At 46.1% G+C, this 20,231-nt stretch overlaps 1 protein-coding gene across 4 annotated transcripts in view; it reads left to right on the forward strand.

The window, feature by feature from the left end:
- C2H2orf42 (chromosome 2 C2orf42 homolog) overlaps positions 1–16,958 on the forward strand; it is a 33,440-nt gene extending 16,482 nt beyond the window's left edge. For all 4 annotated transcript variants that reach the window (XM_052174218.1, XM_052174219.1, XM_052174220.1 and 1 more), the window contains exons 6-10: positions 1,340–1,444; positions 6,233–6,340; positions 10,957–11,057; positions 13,542–13,704; positions 16,315–16,958. In XM_052174218.1, the coding sequence (XP_052030178.1) occupies positions 1,340–1,444; positions 6,233–6,340; positions 10,957–11,057; positions 13,542–13,704; positions 16,315–16,523 (686 nt within the window). In that variant the 3' untranslated portion in view covers positions 16,524–16,958. The remainder of the gene's footprint in view (positions 1–1,339; positions 1,445–6,232; positions 6,341–10,956; positions 11,058–13,541; positions 13,705–16,314) is intronic.
- Positions 16,959–20,231: the final 3,273 nt, after the last annotated feature.

A 20,231-nucleotide genomic window follows, 5' to 3' on the forward strand; every position in this document is an offset into this window, starting at 1 on the left:
ACAGGGTTTCTCTGTGTAGCCCTGGCTGTCCTGGAACTCACTCTGTAGACCAGGCTGGCCTCGAACTCAGAAATCCACCTGCCTCTGCCTCTTTTTTTTTTTTTTAAGATTTATTTTATGTGAGTACACTGATGTTGTCTTCAGACACTCCAGAAGAATGTATTGGATCCCATTACAGATGGTTGCTGGGATTTGAACTCAGGACCTTTGGAAGAACAGTCGGTGCTCTTAACTGCTGAGCCATCTCCCCGGCCTGTGCCTCAGTCTGTTGAACTGTGGGATTAAAGGCATGTGCCACCTCTGCCTGGCCAATACCTCCCTGCTTTTAATTGCTATTTTAATGTAATATAAACAGGAGTTTTATCTGCATGTATGTCTGTATGCTCTATGCATGCCTCCTGCCTGCAGAGGCCAGAGGAGCATCTGATCCCCTTGGAACTAGAGTAGTAAGCTGAACAATTGTAAGCTGCTATGGTTCCGCATACCAAACCCAGTTCTTCAGGAGCACAACTGTTGCTAACCTCGGAGCCATCTCTTGAGACCCTGGTTTGCTTTGCCTTGGTTTGTGTTACCCTTGTAGACAAGATGGCCTTGACCTCACAGCAGTCCACTGTCTTCTGCCTCCTGACCGCTAGAATTAAAGGTGTATCCCACCCACCACACTTGACTGTTCAAGTGATTTTTCTCAAAAGCCCTTGAGTAGCCATAGATGGCCCTGGACTCCTGCTCCCTGCGTCTGTTTCCTAAATGCTAACATAGGCATCCGTCATCACCCTGTGTTACATTCACTTTTGTCACAAGGATGTACTGTCCGGCCCAGTATACATGGACGTTTTAAGTTTTATGAAACTGGAGAGATGGCTCAGCAGGTAAGAGCTCTTGGTACTCTTGCAGAGGACCCAAGTTCAACTCAGAATTCACACTGGGAAGCTTACAAGCTCCTGTAGCTCCAGCTGCAGGAGATCCAGTGGCCTTGCTGGCCTCAGAGGCTACTGCATTCGTGCACATGATATATACAGAGAGAGATGTAGTTACACACTGTGTGTGTGTGTGTGTGTGTGTGTGTGTGTGAGAGAGAGAGAGAGAGAGAGAGAGAATGAATATTAAAATACATCTGTCATCACACTGGATATCATAAAATGTATAGTTGTTATATGTCAATTAAAAAGAAAAAGCCCTTAAACCTATTTCACTTAATTTCTCTGTATTTAATTTTTATGTTTTTTTTTCTGTATAAACCACTTGACTATTTTAAGCTTCAGAAGTTAATTGTTTATTTTGAAAGAAAAGTAAAGTTAATGAAAAACTTTGTTTTGTTTTGTTTTTTCCCTTTTTCTAGTCTGTGGTCAGCTGTTAGATGAGGCACAAGTGACTTTGTCTTTCCAAGACTGGCTGGCCAGTGTCACAGAGCGCATCCACCAAACCATGCACTATCAGTTTGATGGTAAGTGTGCCTGGAGTGGGAGACAGCACAGCTCTGTGTGGCGGTTTTACTCTGACTTGTAGGAAAGCTGTGTGAGCTTGGGTCCCGAGCGCTGAGCCGCAAGAAAGGAAATGTCAAGCTGGTAAGGCAGTGCTGGAGCAGGAGGCTTGCCCTGAGTCCGAGGCCAGCCTAGTTACAGCCTGAGACCTTGTTCTGTTGTTTTAAAGAAGAGTGAAGTAGAGGTGTAGCATTGTGTCCTGCAGACACAGGTCTCTGGGTTCTTCCCAGTCACTAAGGAAAAAAAAAAAACAAAACCTTTTTTAAGTGGGAAAGGTACTTGCTGTCAAGCCTGACAGCCTGAGTTTCATCTCCAGGACTCAGGGGTTAAAGGAGAAAACCAATTCCCACAAGTTGTCCTTTGATCTATATATGTGCACTGTGGCCCACATCCTTTCCTCTCTGATAAAAGAATGTAATACAAAAGCAGCAAACGAGCAAATGAAGAAAGACATCAAAGTAGAAAGAACTAAAGAATCATTACCAAATGATTAATTTAATCATAATTGGACTACAGGACCAACAAAGTGGAGTTAGAGATAGAAGAAAAAAAGAGCAGCAGATACAACCTGTAAGTCCGCCTGGGTCTTTGTCTTCGTGTTTGTGTCTGATGTGCCAAAGCTTTAGACTGTAAAGGAACACCTCTCGAGCCTCCGGGAACCCAGTGAAGGCAGAGCAGAGGTGGGCGAGGCTCAGTGCTGATTACCCAGCGGAGCACACTGGAGGTGGATGGTGGGGCAGTGTATCCTCGTTGTCAACTTGACTAGATTTGGATTCACTCAGAAACACAGCACTGAGTGTCTATGAGGGCGATGACAGATTTAAATGAGTAGGTGACAGCATCCCATGACGGATGGAACTGTGAGCAGTGTGCCAGCTTTCACCTCTCTGCTCCCTGACACTGGTCGTGATGGGACCAGCCACCTCACACGCCAGCTTCCAGTGCTAGAACCTCTCTGGCTGTCAGTCCTTTCCTACTGTGAACCTGCACCCGTACACTGAGAGCACACAGGCCCTTTCTCCTTCAGCTACTTTCATTAGTACTTTGTCCAGCAGAATTCTTTACATGGGTTTCCTGATTGTCAGGATGAAAAGCTCCGTGCTTTTTTGAGGCATCTTGATTGATGCCCAACCTAAAACAGAACCCACCTAAAACAGTTTCAGTCTGGGTTTGGGAGGTGTGAACTTGTAATCTCAATATGAAAAGGGTGGCCACGACTGACAAGCTTCAAGTTTTGAGAGAACTTGTCTCAAAAATCCAGTTGTAGGTGGGCAGTGAGATGGTTCAACAAGGAAAGGCACCTTCCCACCAAACCTCATGATCTGAGTTTAATCCCTGGAACTCATGGGAGACAGACAAAACTGGCTTCTGCAGGTTATCCTCTGACACCACAACCTCCCCTCACCATGTATGCCATAGGCTGCATGTGCACGCGTACATACACACACACACACTAAATTAAAACAAATCAGGACTGGAGAGATAGCTTAGCAGTTTAGAGCATTTCTTGCTCTTCCAGAGGACCTGAGTTCCATTTCCAGCATCGTGGCTCCATATCCCAGGTCCAAGGGATCTAACACCTTTTTCTTTTTTTTTCTTCTTCTTTTTTTTTTTTTTTTTTTTTTTTTTTTTTTGGTTTTTTGAGACAGGGTTTCTCTGTATAGCCCTGGCTGTCCTGGAACTCACTCTGTAGACCAGGCTGGCCTCGAACTCAGAGAGTTTGCCTGCCTCAGCCTCCCAGAGTGCTGGGATTAAAGACTTGCGCCACCACTGCTGGACAAAGATTGATTGATTGATTGATTGATTGATTTTGGTTTTTCAAAACAGAGTTTCTCTGTATAGCCCTGGCCATCCTGGAACTCTGTAGACCAGGCTGGCCCTGAACTCTGAAATCCGCCTGCCTCTGCCTCCCTAGTGCTGGGAATCACAGGCGAGCGCCACCTAGCACCTTTTTCTAACTTGTTCATGTTCGTGCTCATTGCACACACAGACATGCAGGCAAAATACTCACATACGTAAAACAAATGTTTAAAAATGTTTTAATAAGCAGAAAGCCACAAAGACAACAAAGACAGAAACACAGTCCTAAGAAAACGTTTAAGTTCACCTCTGGCCTCCACACTGCTTTCAAGTACATGTATGTGTTCCTGCACATATAAACCCACAACACATCTGTACACACTAAACACTGAGTTTTGACATTGGCATTCTATAGTCACCAATAGGCAAAGCCAGCTGGGTGTGAGGATCTGCACCGAGAATCTCACAGGAGGATCCATTCAAAGACTCACTTAGAGGTGCTGGTGGTGGTACATGTCTCCAATCCTATCCCTGGAAAAACAGAGGCAGTTGGATCTCTGTGAGTTCCAGGACAGCCAGGGATACACAGAGAAACCCTGTCTCAAAAACAAAAATTAATAATTAGTAACACTTGGGAAACAGTGACCATTGGTTGTATATAAGTTCCAGGTTGAGGAAAGCTACTTATAGTGACTCTGTCTCAAAAATATATATATTTAAAAAAAGTGAGGGGCTGGAGAGATGGCTCAGCGGGTAAGAGCACTGACTGCTCTTCCAAAGGTCATGAGTTCGAATCCCAGCATCCACATGGTGGCTTACAACCATCCAAAAAGAGATCTGACACCTACAGTGTACTTACATATAATAAATAAATAAATATTTTTAAAAAAGTGAATATAAAGTAGAAGTCTTTTCTATTCTAATTCTTAAAAAAAAAGTGTTGTTGCTGGGCGTGGTGGCGCACGCCTGTAATCCCAGCACTTGGGAGGCAGAGGCAGGCGGATTTCTTTCTTTTTTTTTTTTTTAATTTTTTTTATTCGATATAATTTATTGGCAGGCGGATTTCTGAGTTCGAGGCCAGCCTGGTCTACAGAGTGAGTTCCAGGACAGCCAGGACTACACAGAGAAACCCTGTCTCAAAAAAAAAAACCAAAAAAAAAAAAAGGGTTATTTTTTACTTGTTTGGAGCTCCTCTTTTTTGTTTTGTTCTGTTTTATTTATGTATATGTTTATGACTCTGCGTGTGTGTGTGTGTGTGTGTGTGTGTGTGTGTGTCCAGTGTGCCATATTAGTGCAGTAGATAGCAGAAGCTGGGAGACTGTCAGGCATCCCAGGCCTGGAGTTGCAGGTGACCGTGAGTCTCCTGACACGGGTGCCTAGAGCCAGCTCAGATTCTCTGGAAGAGCTGCAAGTGTTGAGCCATTTCTCTAGCCCTCTTCTTTTTTTGTTTTTTGTTTTTGAAAGCTATAGCAAGAGTAATCACAAAGTCAGAACCCTGCCTCAGCCTCTAAAAATGCTGGCATTATAGTGTCCCACCTTGCCTAAAACCTCATTTAATATATATTAAACATTTTAGAAAAAATAGATTCATTTTCTTGAATGGGTATTTTGCCCGCAGGTACATATGCATACCACATGCATCCCTGGTATCTACAAAGGTCAGAAGAGGTAGTTAGACCTCATGAAACTAGAGTTGTGGATGATTGTGAGCCACCATGTGGGTGCTAGGAACCAAACCTGGGTCCTCTGCAAGAACAACAAGTGCTCTAAACTATTGAACTAATTTTGTTTTTTCAAGTTAACCAGTGGTCTTTCTCTTAGAGCCAGGTGTGCTGGCACACTTGTAGGCCCAGCACTCCTGGCACAGAGGAAGGAGGATCCCTAAGGTTTGAGGTCAGTCTGGTCTACATAGTGAGTCAAATCCAGATCCTGCCTGTGCTACAGAATAAGACTATGTCTAAACACTGTCCAAAGCTCTGTGCTTCTCCATAGAGCTCTAGATGTCTCCATCTGCTAGAATTAAGAAAAACTATGAGCTCAGCTGCCTCTCTTGTACAAAAGTCTGTTGACTTTTTCTTCATCCAAATTACTTTAAGAGATTAGATGAAAGCCGGGAGGTGATGACGCACACCTGTAATCCCAGCACTCTGGGAGGCAGAGGCAGGTGGATTTCTGAGTTTGAGGCCAGCCTGGTCTACAGAGTGAGTTCCAGAACAGCCAGGGCTACACAGAGAAACCTTGCCTTGAAAAAACCAAAATCCAAAAGAGAGAGAGAGATTAGATGTTTTCTTATATTTTATGTGCCCTGAAGTCATAGTTACACTGATGCCAACTGGACCCACAGCAACCTAACCCTGTAATCTTAGCACTCATGGTCCTAACCATGTAGGCCAGAGCAGCCTCCTGCTTTGCTTAAGCTGAATACAGCCAGCGAGTGCCTGGCACAGAGGTCAGGAGTCAGTCAGGATGATGGGCCAACCAGAGGCTCTTAGCTCTGCTGACATGTTCTCATTTCATATGATCTTCAAGGAGAGAAGTGTGCTCCGGTGGTGGTTCCACAGCTATGGCTCTGAGGTCACCCGGGCGGAGGGTAGGTGTGTTAATAAGCTAGGGGTGAAGGAACAGGCTGACACAGCCCTTGGCCCTCAAGGCAGGGGTGCTGGTGGTGGTATTACATTTTATTTGGTTGGGATAGGGGACATGCATGCCACAGCCAGTGTGTGGCAGTCAGAAGACAACGTGCAGGAAATGCTTCTCCCTTTTCACCACTGTAGGTTCCAGTCAGGTTATCAACTGCGCAGCAGGTGCCCTCGCACACTGATCTGTCTTCCCAGCCTGCCCACACCAGATACTTAGGATCACAGCTCCATCCCTTCCTTTCCTTTTCCCTGTCCTTGTACGTCAAGAAAACAACCAAGTTTGTTTAAATGACATCCTTCTCTTTTCTGCAGGCAAACCAGAGCCCCTGGTGTTCCACATTCCTCAGTCCTTTTTTGATGCCTTGCAACAGAGACTGTCCATAGGAAGTGCAGACAAGCGGCTCCCCAACTCCACCACAGGTGCGGCTCCCCTGGGGAAGAGTAGTAACAATCATGACCTAGAGAACCATGGGTGGAAAAATCTCTGGAACTTTCAGGGTTAGCATGTCCAGGCAAGTTATAGGGACATGAAACTTTTGGCTGTTAGCTCTTAGAGCAGTGACTGTCCCTCCAAAGACAGATGCTTCTTCCAGTTAGAGTGAATGGAAACTTTCAGGGCAGTAGTGCATTAAGAATATAATTCCCCCTGGGCAGTGGTAGGGTATGCCTGTAGTTCCAGCACTTGGGAAGGAGAGACAGGTGGATCTCTGTGAGTTAGAAGCCAGCCCGCTCTATAGAGTGAATTTCAGGACAGCCAGGGCTACACAGAGAAACCCTGTCTCAAAAAATAAAAACAAACAACAACAATGACAACATATAGCTCCATCCTGGCATGGTGGCACACATCTCTCCACAGCCTGGCATGGCGGCACACATCTCTCCACAGCCTGGCATGGCGGCACACATTTCTCCACAGCACACAGAAAGCAGAGGCAAGTGGGTCTCTCAGTTCAAGACCAGCCTGTGTACGGAGCCAGTTTCAAGACCACCAGGGCTGCACAGAAGAAACTCTGTCTCAAAAAAAAAGTATTTTTAAATTAAAAACACACTTACACACAATATATATATTTCTTAGCAAATACTATTAGAAAGAGTCTCCACCTATTAAGATTAGAACAGACAGAATATCTTCAGAAAGTTCACAGGAAGAGGGAGAGTGCCCACCTTTAATCTGAGCACTGGGGAAGCAAAGACTGGTGAGTTTCTGAGAGTTTTGAGGCCTACCTGATCTACAAACTGAGTTCCAGAACAGCCTAGACAGAGAAACTCTGTCTCAAAAAAGCAAAACAAAAACAAACAAAAAAAAAGGAAACAACAGCTAAAAAGTTTGTTAATTCCTTTTTTTTTTTTTTTTTTTTTTTGGTGCTGTGACAGAGTACCCCAAAATGCAGCTTAGGAGAGAAGGGTTTGTTTTAACTCATCAAGATGAGGAATTTGTGGCAGCAGCAGGTGACTGGTCACATGGTATCCACGGAAGCAGAGAGAAATGAATGTTGGTGCTAGGCTCACTGTCTCCTTTGTGTTCTGTTTAGGACTCTAACCATAAAATAGTACAACCCATATTTAGGTGTGGTCTTCCTACCTAGCTAATCTAAATTCCCTGAAAAACATACTCAGAGACTTGTTTCCATGGTGATTGTAAATCTCATCAAGTTGACAGTATTATCAATCACAAGATACCCATTGGTAACTTGACACCAAAGCACGCAAGTCACTATAAACCTTGACATTCATCTCTAGTTCCCATCGGTACTTGGCCATCTCATAATACAAAGTGCTTTTCAGTTCAACATCCAAGTTCCCATAGGCTCTGAACAGTCCCCGAGGGTCTCATCCAAGTCTCAAGTCAATCTTAGCTATGAATGCCTATAAAGTGAGAACCTACCCTGAATATGCTATCGCACCAGAATATCCATCCCTATTCCAAAGAGGAAGAATTAGGGCATAGCAAGGAATGATTGGATCAAAGCGACCGAAGCTCATCAAATCCGTATGTCCATTGGGCACCTGGGACTCCAAAGGGCCTGGGGAGACCCACCCCTCCAGCTCTGTTGCCTGATGACACGTAGCCTCTGTCTTGAGCCATGTCTGCAGCTTTCCTCCACAAGTGCTGGATGATGCTGCTGTCTGTAACATCCTGGGTTCTCCATTGCCGCTTGGGCTTTACCAACCTGCCTCTGCTTAGCAGCCTCTCAGAATGCCAGTCATGCCACACTTAGCCTGACTTCAGTGCTCTCTAGAATCACGGCATGAGACTCCATGATTCCCTCAGTCTTGCATCTTTACTACCCACAGAACCAGTATCTGTGGACAGTGCCGCTAGCTCAGGATGGACCTGACCTCCTCTAACCACAGTTGCAGTGGCTATTGTGTGCTGACTCTGGGAGAGCATTCCTAGCAGGTGTTTTTGATCAGGGAACCCTTTCCTTGCCATCCTCAATTTACACTGTACTGTCTAGTGAAGTTTTCTGTTCACAAGTTGGAGGATTTGATGTGTGGGGTCTTGTCTAACAGACCTCTCTCCTATTTTCCCAGTGCAGGTGCCGTGTTGCTTTTTAGCGGCTCTAACCTAACCTAACCTACCGGTTACAGCTGCTTTCAGCCCTACCTTGTCTGTAACTTTCAGCTTGCTGCTGCTCTTGTTGCTTGACAAGCTGCACACTTTGATATCTTCTCTGCTCCTTTTCTGTTCTTTCTCCCCATGGACCTGAGAGAGCCGTGAGCCATAGCCACCGTATGGTCTGAATGCCATCTGTCTTAAGATGGACATAGCCACCATATAGTCTGAATGCCATCTGTCTTAAGATGGACAAACATGTTGTCCCCTCCTTAGTAATCCAGCTTCATCCAAGCTCTTGTGACACAGGCCCAAAAGAGCCATTTTCCTTGCTTGAATCATGAATATCTGCTGGCCTGGTTCCTGAGCGTCCTCAGTCCTCTCTGAAGGCACATGAGCCAGGCCTCTCTCCGCACTTCGGGTCTCCTGGGTCCCCATCAGAATGCCCACCGGGCTCTACTTACAGCACTCTAGACTTTTCTAGCCCACGGAGCCAAACTCTTCCACATTCCTCCCATAAACCAGTTCCAGAGGCCCAATAACCAGATACTCAAGCTTATCAGAACAAGAGCCCCACTTGATAATCCTGGGTTGGTTCCTTGTTACTGTGATGCAATGCCTGAAAGGAAGTACCTTACGGAAGCGCTTGTTTGGCTCACTGTTGGGATACAGTCCACGTGGTAGGGAGAGCATGACACGAGGAATGAGGCGGCCATCACACTATCTATCCTGGAGCTCAGCTTCTGCTCTCCTTTTGATTTGGTTTGGGTCCCCAGCCCGTGGAGTGATGCCACCCACAGTTTGGGTGGGTCTTCCTGCCTCAGCGTAATCTAGAAACTGGCTCATGCACCTGCCTAGAGGTTTGGGTTGTGTTGTTGACTCTAAGTCCAAACTAGTTGATCATCCAGATTAACCATTATGCCATGATAGCAAATATGTTTAGTCAAAGCACTCAGGAGGCGGAGGCAGGTAGAACTCTGGGAGTTTGGGGCCAGCCTGGTCTACAGAGTGAGCTCCAGCTCAGTCTAGGATCACAGGGAAACCCATCTCAAAAGACACCAGCAAACATAAAGATTAACCATTACAGATTTTGAAAAAGGGAGACATTTTTTTAAAGATTTATTTATGGGGCCAGAAAGATGGCTCAGTGGTTAAAAGCACTGGCTGCTCTTCCAGAGGTCCTGAGTTCAAATCCCAGCAACCACATGGTGGCTCACAACCATCTGTAATGAAATCCGATTTCTTCTAGTGTGTCTGAAGACAATACTTACATATAATAAATTAATTTAAAGATTTATTTATGGGCTGGAGAGATGACTCAGCAGGTAAGAGCACTGACTGCTCTTCTGAAGGTCATGAGTTCAAATCCCAGCAACCACATGGTGGCTCACAACCATCCTTAAAGATATCTGATGCCCTCTTCTGGAGTGTCTGAAGACAGCTACAGTGTACTTACATATAATAATAAATAAATCTAAAAAAAAAGAAAAAGAAAAAAAGAAAAAGAAAAAAAAGATTTATTTATATATTTTATGTATGTGAGTACAATTATAGCTGTCTTAAGACACATCAGAAGAGGGCGTCAGATCCCGTTACAGATGGTTGTGAGCCACCAGATGGTTGCTGGAAATTGAACTGAGGACCTCTGGAAGAGCAGTCAGTGTCTTAACCACTGAGCCATTTCTCCAGTTCCAAGATTTTAGTTTTAGAGTAACTTTTTAGAAATAAAGATGGGGAGGGGGGGAGAACCATCAGGTGGCCAACAACCAAAAGTGATTACAACTAGAAAGGAACAGTGTTTCTTTAGTAAGTTGTTACATGATATAACAGTTACTCTGCGAGGCCCAGAGTAGTTGTGAATAGTGCAAGCTGTGAATGCACAATGCTTTAAGACCTGAAAACCTTCACATGTTCATAGCTCATCTGTGTATTTTAATAATCTTTAAAAGTACACTGTAGCTATCTTCAGACACTCCAGAAGAGGGCGTCAGATCTTGTTACAGATGGTTGTGAGCCACCATGTGGTTGCTGGGATTTGAACTCAGGACCTTCAGAAGAGCAGTCAGTGCTCTTAACCACTGAGCCATCTCTCTAGCCCTCATCTGTGTAATTTTAAAGGACTCTGATTTGACCCATTGGATCTCATGTTGTAAGAGGATTTTAGAATGGAATTCTATGCACATAGATCTACCACACAAGAGCCTGCGTTTGTCCTAGCACTACAGAAAAGAAGCAGCAACAACAAAATATATAAACAAGTTTCTAAAGGTCTAAAAAGGAGCATCCTGAAAGCCCCCACCTTCTGCGTTGGAGGTCCATTTTCTGTGTGCAGTCATTGCCTGCCAGACTGTTGCCTACTTGCAGAAGGTCGGGATCCAAGGACAATGACTGCACTGCAGTGAGCCGGACTCTGGGGTAGCGAGCACACTGGGAGGACACTGCTTCAGTATTCACATTTGTCCCTTCCTTCTCACTGCAGCTTTTGTCCGGAAAGATGCCTTGCCACTGGGAACCTTTTCCAAGTACACCTGGCATATCACTAATATTCTGCAAGTCAAACAAATCTTAGATACCCCAGAGGTAAGCATTTATTCCTCAGGAGCCGTGGGGAGTAGGGGGAGTGGCCTGGAGCTCACCAGGTAGGTTAGGCTGGGTGGCCTGGCAGCCCCAGGGTTCTACATGTCTCTTTGTGTCCAGTACTGAAATTGCAAGCAAGTACTGTGTGTCCCACCACACCTGGGGACAGAACTTCAGGTCCTTCTGCTTGCGTGCTAAACACTTTACTGACTGAGTCTCTTCCCCAGCTCTTAAAGTTCCTTACTTATACTAAAGGATTACTTCCCCAGCTCTTAAAGTTCCTTACTTATACTAAAGGATTATTTAGATAGAGTCTTTATAGTTCTGAGTCTGATTTTAGTAACTTCATGCTTTGGAAGGTGTTTTTCATCTGGGCGGTGGTGGCGCAGGCCTGTAATCCCAGCACTCTGGGAGGCAGAGGCAGGCGGATTTCTAAGTTCGAGGCCAGTCTGGTCTACAGAATGAGTTCCAGGACAGCCAGGGCTACACAGAGAAACCCTGTCTTGGAAAAAAAACAAATCTAAAAAACCAAAAAAAAAATATAAATAAATAAAAAATAGAAGGTGATTTTCAAAAGGGCCAGTGAAATCACTCAGCAGGTAAAGGTTTAATGGCCTTGACATGATCCCAGCCATATAAAATGGAATCTAGTGGGACACACTTTCAAGCCCAGGTCTTGATGGATGTTCAGGATGGAGGCAGGAGAATCAAATCTCAAGCTCATCTTCAGCTGCATATCAATTCAGAAGCCAGCCTCAGCTATATGAGACCTGGTATGAAAAAGCAAAGCAGCCACACATGAAAAAAAGCATCTCAAGTTTCAGATACTGGTTTTTGCCTTTGGGGTCAGAAAGCAGGATTTGGGGCCATGCATAGTTGGTGCAGTCGTTTAATCCCAGTACTCAGGAGTTAGAGGCCAGCCTGTCGACATGGCAAGTTCCAGACTAGCCAGAGCTACCACGTAAGACCCTGTCCTCCTCCCTCTGCTTACCCCCAAAAAACAAAGCAGAATCTTCCTTGTGAATTCATGATACTCTGGTGTCTATGAGGATCCTAGACTCGACTGATTGTTGCTAGAATGGGTACTCATAATAGTAGATGGCGTTCTATCTGTGACGTCACTGGGTCTTGTTTATGCTCTCCTCCTCAGACTGTAACTTGATGACCTGTGCTGTTCTCTTTTGACAGGACACACTGAATACTTTACTATATCTGCTTGCTTGCTTGCTTGCTTGCTTATTTATTTATTTATTTATTTATTTATTTATTTATTTGTGCGTGTGCGTGTATGTGTACATGACTCAGCTCCCTCCTCCCCTTGTTGATTCTAGGAGTTGAACCCTTGCCCCAGCCATCGCACAGGCTCAACATTATGCATTTTAAAATAGTTTGTTGAAGTAGATCTGAAATTTTGACAGATCATTCCCTTCCTACAGAAGTAGAATATTTCAGAAAATTGAACATAGTGTGACTCAGATGCATAAAGGTTTATTTAGCCAGGCTTACTAGCTCATACTTACAATCCAGTACTTGGGAGGCAAAGGCAGAAGTCTGGAATTTCACAGGTAAATATATAGTGAAACTGTCTCAAAAACAAACACAAGAAGATTAGATTAGCGCCAAAGCATCATTGTGTTCAGAAGTAAGGTTCGATGGCCGCGCAGCTTACGTGTGAGCCTGTCTTGAGGCTGGGTGTGATAGAGCAGCTCTCGTCTGTGTGCATGCACAGGCACATGTACCTGTGCACATGTTCACCAATACAACACATACATACATGGAATACAAAATGAGTTTTAAAAGAAAGTTTATTGATTTGCCTGCATTTAAAATAAAAGTAGTGTCATGGGGTCGGAGAAAGGACTCAGTGACTAAAAGCACTGGCTGTGCTTCCAGGGGACCCATGTTCAGGGGACCCAGGTTCAATTTTCTGTGGCCGCTCACCACTGCCATGTAACTGTAACTGTGATTCCAGCTCCAGGTATCTAACACGCTTCCTCTGACTTCTCAAGCTCCCACGTACATGAGAGGCATATGTACATATACATTGTCAGATCCCAAAGAAGCCTGGGGTCAGCCTGGGGACCTGTGGCCCCCTGCACCCCACGCCCTGAATGCTCCGCCCAACTGGCTTCCCTTCTTGCAGGGAAGAGAGTTCCCTTTGTCACTCAGCCATTTTGGCTATGAGCACTGTTCTGTTCTTAGTTCTCTTGGATCTCATGGGCTCTCTGAACCTCTTCCCCACCCCCTCCTCTCCTAGCCTGGTTCAGTCTGGTTCAGACCTTCCAGATGCCTCCGGCTGTTCTCTCCCCCACGTCTACAATAAAACCTCAACAATACCTAGATGCAGTCGCGTCCTCCTTTCATTCACACACATATGAATAATAATATTAATATTTTTAAAAGATAGAATCATAAGAGACCTAGTGGCACCCAAGATACATGTATGTCAAGTTTTCTGTGTCTCCCTTTCTTGCTCTCTGTGTCCAGATGCCCCTGGAAATCACACGTAGCTTCATCCAGAACCGGGATGGGACTTATGAGCTGTTTAAATGCCCTAAAGTGGAAGTGGAGAGCATAGCAGAAACCTACGGCCGCATAGAGAAGCAGCCTGTGCTGAGACCTTTGGAGCTGAAAACCTTCCTCAAAGTTGGTGAGTGACTTTCAGAAGACCTCTGCCTGAGCCCTGTTCCCGGGGCTCTGGATCTTGTCCTTAATCAGAGCACATGCACTCATTTTGTAAGAACCTGAGAAACATGTTTGTCCCTTTTGAGCTGGTGATTTCTAAACAGCAGCTGAATGTGTGTGTATTGTGGAGAGATCATGAAAGAATTAGTGAACCAAGCCCCCTGCAGCCTGCCCTCCCCCAAGAAGCACCACAGATATTTCTATGTAACACCCTCCTCCCATCTCACTGTGTAGCCCTGGCTGATCTGAAACTCACTGTGTAGACTGAATGGAAGGGCGGGGAAGGGGGAGAGGGAGTGGGAGAGGAAGAGAAGGAGAAGCTGGAGAGATGGCTCAGCAGTTAAGAGCATGAATGTCCTAAGTTCAATTCCCAGCCACCACATGGTGGCTCACAAGCATCTGTAATGTCATCTGATGCCCTCTTCTGGTGTGTCTAAAGATAGCTATAATTGTACTCATACTTAAATAAATCTAAATAAAAACAAACAAGGGCGGATGTTACTGCTCCTAAATAAGGTGAAGGAAGTTTATTGTAGATAAAAGGAAGAGCACAGCCAGAGGCTAGTCTGCGGATTTTATCACATGTAAACGTTTGATCCTCCGAAGTTTATTCTTGTGTATGTTATTAATATGCCAGCCATCTGTTTTCTTCCAGATCGTTATTGGTTGTTGCCCTAAATTTATATAAGAAACTTTTACTAAGTCAGATAAGGTGGTACTGCTTTTAATCAGATGTATTCAGATGGCAGAGGCAGGCAGATCTGTGAGTTCCAGGCCAGCCAAGGTTAGAGAGACCCTACTCAAAAAATAAAGCATGCTTCCTTGGGCTTTTGTTACTGGTAGGAACCACTGTTGCTGTGTCCTGTTTGGCCAGTGCTGCGGTGGGACTGGGCTGTGGAGCCATGCACACTTGACTTCCTGTCTGAGCACACACCCCCCCTTGCTGCTCTCTCCCCAGTGCTGCCTGCTGTCATGGTTATGTTGCTGTGTGTCAAAGCCAGCAGTGGGGGAGGGGTGTGTGTATCACAGTGGAAATGGAAGCTCTGATAGCAGAATGAGTCAGACAGTACCTTGACACACAGAGCTCTGCAGCCCCATGTCACAAGCCTCAGGTTCTTCTTGGGAATAGTTCCTTCCTGACTACTTTGAGAAAGGAAGAGCTGACATGGTGAAGGGATAGGGCTATGAAAGGCCGCCTGTTTGGGAATAAGATCAAGAGTGAAGTCCGTAAAATTGTATTAGTTTAGGGAGCCAGAATGCTGAGAGTATGCCTGTATGTGTTACTGTCAGGGTCCTTCGTCTGTCTTTGTTTGTTTGTTTTACATTTACTAATGTTTAATGGGTGGTTTGTACTCCTGTGTGCTCACTTGCCATCAGTGGTTCCCTAGGAGCTGGGGTTGAGTGGTTGAGAGTCAGCCAGTGAGGCCGCTGGGAACAGGGCCCATGCAACAGCAGCATGCACACTCATGGCACAGCTGGCCCTCCAGCCCCTCGTTAATGTTTTATAAACTTTTTCTCCTGGAAGACTTCTTTTTTAAGATTTATTTATTTCTTGCCGGGCGGTGGTGGCGCACGCCTGTAATCCCAGCACTCTGGGAGGCAGAGGCAGGCGGATCTCTGAGTTCGAGGCCAGCCTGGTCTACAGAGTGAGTTCCAGGACAACCAGGGCTATGCAGAGAAACCCTGTCTCGGAAAAAAAAAAAGATGTATTTATTTATTTATTTATGCATATGAGTACACTATCATTGTCTTCAGACACACCAGAAGAGGGCATCAGATCCCATTACAGGTGGTTGCTGGGAATAGAACTCAGGACCTCTGAAAGAACAGCCAGTGCTTTTAACTGCTGAGCCATCTCTCCAGCCCCCAAGACTTCCTTTTTTGTTTGTTGGTTTTTGTTTGCCTTTACAGAATGGACTTGAATCTTCAGTCCACCTCAAGATCCCTAGGGCTAGGTACACTGGCATGTGCAATGCCCAGCTAAACTCTCTGTTTTTATATGGCAAGGGCAGTCATTTCATTTCATATCCAGCTGTGTGTCTAGCCTTCAACACCTGTAAAACCTAAATTGCTCTTAACTTTATTGTCATAGTAAAGGAGTTGTGTGTGTGCCGCAGCATGAATATGGAGCTCAGAGGCCAACTTGGTGGAGATGATTCTTTTTTTTTTTTTTTTGGATTTGGTTTTTCCAGACAGGGTTTCTCTGTATAGTCCTGGCTGTCCTGGAACTCACTCTGTAGACCAGGCTGGCATCTAACTCAGAAATCCGCCTGTCTCTGCCTCCCAAATGCTGGGATTATAGGTGTGTGCCACCACCGCCAGGCTGAGTTTATTCTTTCTACCTTTATGTAGGTTCAGGAGATTGAACTTAGGTTGCCAGGCTTTGTGTTCCCAGGGCCCTTACATGAACCCTCTGGCCAGCCATGCCTGAGTTACCATATGCTGCACAGTAACTACGAGTCGAGTACATCCTGAGCTCCAGTGAAGACCCTGTCTAAAAGCAGTAAAAGCAAAGACAAAGAAAGGAATAGTCAGGTGGACCCCGTACTCATTGACCTCCCCTTTCCCTCTGTAGGTAACACTTCCCCAGATCAAAAGGAGCCAACACCCTTTATCATTGAGTGGATTCCAGATATCCTCCCGCAGTCCAAGATTGGTGAGCTTCGAATCAAGTTTGAGTATGGTCACCACCGCAATGGACATGTGGCTGACTACCAGGACCCAAGGCCACCCATGGACCAACCTTTGGAACTGGCCCCTCTGACTACTATAACTTTCCCTTGAGGCAAATCAAGAGTATTTTGCAGAGTTTGCACATCCCAACCCCTGGAGGACTATGAATCCTAGTAGTACTTATATGATCCCTGCTAACGAACCACACTTGGCTAAGATGCAGTTACTCAGCCCATCCATGTGTGTTCTGTAGAAGAAAGTCTTGTGACTAGCCTTGTGTGTGCAGTCTCCATTACAGATTGGGCACTCGCTTCTGACCAGAGTTTTAGAAGAAGCAACGCAAGTCCAGCTCATCGACTTCTCGTGGATTCACCTGCAGCTTGGTTTTCTGTAGTTCTTGGAAAGTGGCAGCACTGGATCTTAGCCAGCGGTGTCGGAGAGTTAATGTGCCCTGGGCTGAGCAGAATCCTCTCTGTGCCTGAGAGCTCCAATCATATTCTTTATCCTGATAACAAAATAAAGTACAATGTCACTAGTTTTTCCAAATGGTGCCATCGATGTCATGATTTTACAATCAGAATCTTTGAGAGAATTTTTTTGGTAGTCAACAGGAAAAAGTGAGTAGTGCCGGGGATCAACAGCACTTATTCCCCGCCACTTCCCACCCACCCACCCCACACAACCAGGTGTCTGTGTGTAGCCTCGGCTGTCATGGAACTCAGTAGACTAGGCTGGCCTCAAACTCAGAGAGTCATCTGCCTCTGCCTCCCAATTTCTGGGATTAAACACATTATTATTTTTATTATTATTATCATATTGTCATCATTAGCAGCAGCAGCAACATCATCATCCTCATTATTCAGAATCGAGAGCAGCTGAGCACTCGAGAGGTAGAGGTAGCCAATCTATGAGTTTGAGGCCAGCCTGGTCTACATAGTTCCAGTACAGCAAGAACTACAAAGTGAGAACTTGGGGGTGTTTTTTGTTTTTAGGGTTTTTTGTTTGTTTGTTTGTTTGTTTTTTAAAAAGCAGCTGGTAAAATTCAAAACCTAGTTCTGGTTTCACTCCTCACAGAACGGTGGAGGAAGTGAAGATTTGCCTTCTAGGAGAGAAGGAAACATTTCCTCCACACCTGTCGCGACTTCTGTTTACACTTAGGCCAGTGGGTTTTCCCATTAAGTCTTCATTTTTCCCTGGGTTATAGGCATTGCTCTTCCTGAAGTCTCACTGGGGCTACAGATTGATTTCTGCACAGTACTAAAATTATGTTTAGTTTACTTCTATGTATATCTTTTTTTTTTTTTTTTTGGTTTTTTTGGATTTGGCTTTTTCAAGACTGGGTTTCTCTGTATAGCTCCGGCTGTCCTGGAACTCACGCTGGAGACCAGGCCTGCCTCTGCCTCCCAGAGTGCTTGGGATTAATGGCATGCACCACCACCGCCCAGCTATGTATATCTTATTTCAACTTGAAATATATTGGTTTGATAATGCAGGATTTGTTTTTTTTTTTCTGTCATGCTTTGCCTACATGTATGTATGAACACATGGGTGCCTGGTGCCCTGGGAAATCAGAAAAGGTTGTTGGAGCACCTGCAACTGGAGTTAGGATGTGAGCCATCATGTCGGTGCTGGGAACCCAGGTCCCCTGCAAGAGCAGCCAGTACTCCTAACTTCTGAACCATCTATCTCTAAGCCTGTTGATAGGAACGACTTAGAGCTGATAACTGTTTTAATTGCAAATGACAGAAACACCCAGCTCCCACCTACTTGGTCAGGAAAAGAAAAAAAGGAAGGAATGCCTTATGTTTTCAGAGAAGACTGGACAAGTATCTTGTGGAAATGGGGTGTGGCCAGGCCATACAAGCCCTGGGGCCAGGTCTGTCCAACTGTCCATTTAATTGGGGCTCAACTTGAGACAGGCCTATGGTTCTAAAATTAGTTTTCATGGTAAGGCTTGATGTGCACTAATCTGTCAAACCAATTATTTATAGGACTCATTTAGGGATCTTGTTGAAATGCATATTCTAGCTGGTCATGATGGTACACACCTTCAAGGGCAACCTTGTCTACATAGTACCAGGCCTGCCAAGGTGAGACCCTGTCTCAAAGAAAGTGTGTATATCTGAATTGTAAACTTCAGCGCAAGGTCCAAGACCTGCATTTCTAAGAGGCACCCTGACACTATATATATAGTGCTATATGGAAAACTGCTTTTCAAGTAACAAAGTTGGTTCCCAACGGGGTGCATGACTTCCTTCCTGCTTTCCCCTCTATGACTTGGTGTGGGTCCAGTGGCTATGGCTGCGGCCTGGACTGCGCTCCTGAATGACTCGGGATATTCTACAAATGGACTAGTTCGTAAATTCCTCATCTGCATAAAGACAGAGCTTCTACAAATGGACTAGTTCGTAAACTCCTCATCTGCATAAAGACAGAGCTTCACATGCAATCTGCTCCTGTTGCTGGAGATGATGCTTTCTGTACCGTCCTGAGACACGATTTCGGTTGGTGACAAAGGCAGAGGGTGAGTATACAGTCTCAGTTTTTTTGTTTCCTGGTCCTCAAACTTCCCGTGACCCGCAGCACTACGTTGCAAGCTGTTTCAGGAGACCAAGTAAAGCAAGCATTGAAGCCACGTTTCCGCCCACACTGGCAGGAGGGGCGGCCGAAGCAGCACGCGGTCACGTGGTCCTACGTGGTGACGTCACCACGCTGCCGCCTCACGTCGCTTCCAGCCACACCGCCGCTATTCTTCCGCCAGGCGGCGCCGCAGGTTGATCACGCGCCTTGTGCGCAGCCGCGCTGGCGCTCCGGACACGTCACCACCTTCGCGTCTTTTCTGGAGAGCGCGGGAAGGAGGGCCCTGCGGGTGGTGACGTCACCGGGGTTCCCCCACGAGCTCGCGTGGGCGGAGCTGGGGACGTGGCGGCCGCCGAGAGTGGAGCTGGAGGGGAGGAGACCAGGGCGAAGAGGGGGATGGGCAGGGGAGGTGGGCCGAAGGGAATAGGAAGGTGTGCAAGTGTAAAAGAGGAGGGGGAAAGGGGGCTGAGGAAAGCGGCCGGAGATGGGAAGGGGTAGAGAGTGGGGGTAGGGAAGAGGCGGGAAGGAAGGAAGTGTGGAGGCGAGGGGGAGGCCGGAAGAGTTGGGGGAGGGGATTGTCTAAGGGGAGAGGCTAGAAGGAGGGATCGGAGGGAAAGGAGGAGTAGGCACTGCAAGGCCTGCCGTCCTCTCCCTCCCAACACACCTTCCTCCAGGCGCAGCCCTGAGGCTTCCGAGGTGTGTCTGTGGCTCCTGCCTGCAGTGGCCTTTTCTCCAGGGCAGCCATGTCCGGAACAAAAGGGATGATGGTACCTCAAAGTAGTACAGTGGGTTTGTTTTGTCTGGGTTTTTCCTGTTTCTAAGGCACTCGTTCCCTAATCTTAGCCAAACCCACGAAGGCTGTGTGTTCTGTTCCCTGACTGTTGATAGACGCTTCTCCCCACTGCCAGCCCAGTAAACCCCGGGCCCTCTGGGTGGCAAAGGGTTAGAAAGGGGACCTGCTTCAGAACTCAAGGTGGGTCCCAGAGTTTACCCGGACTGCTTGCTCTGTGAACTGCCTAATTCTTTGTCACTGGCGCACAGCACACACGAGTGACCTTAAGGCTCCCAACTGTCCCACAGTCCCTGACTTCCAGAAAGACAAGAGTAAGAAGCTGAAGTTTGGGAACCATCCCTTGAGCTGAGAAAAGTGGATTCCCTCTCCTCTTAGTGGGGACATAGTTGAGCTATGGATACTTCTCCAGCTCTGTTATTAGGGTTTGGGTCTTCTGTAGAGTGACT

The sequence above is a fragment of the Apodemus sylvaticus genome, chromosome 2 (assembly GCF_947179515.1).
Source record: "Apodemus sylvaticus chromosome 2, mApoSyl1.1, whole genome shotgun sequence".
In the NCBI taxonomy this organism is placed as follows: Eukaryota; Metazoa; Chordata; class Mammalia; order Rodentia; family Muridae; genus Apodemus; species Apodemus sylvaticus.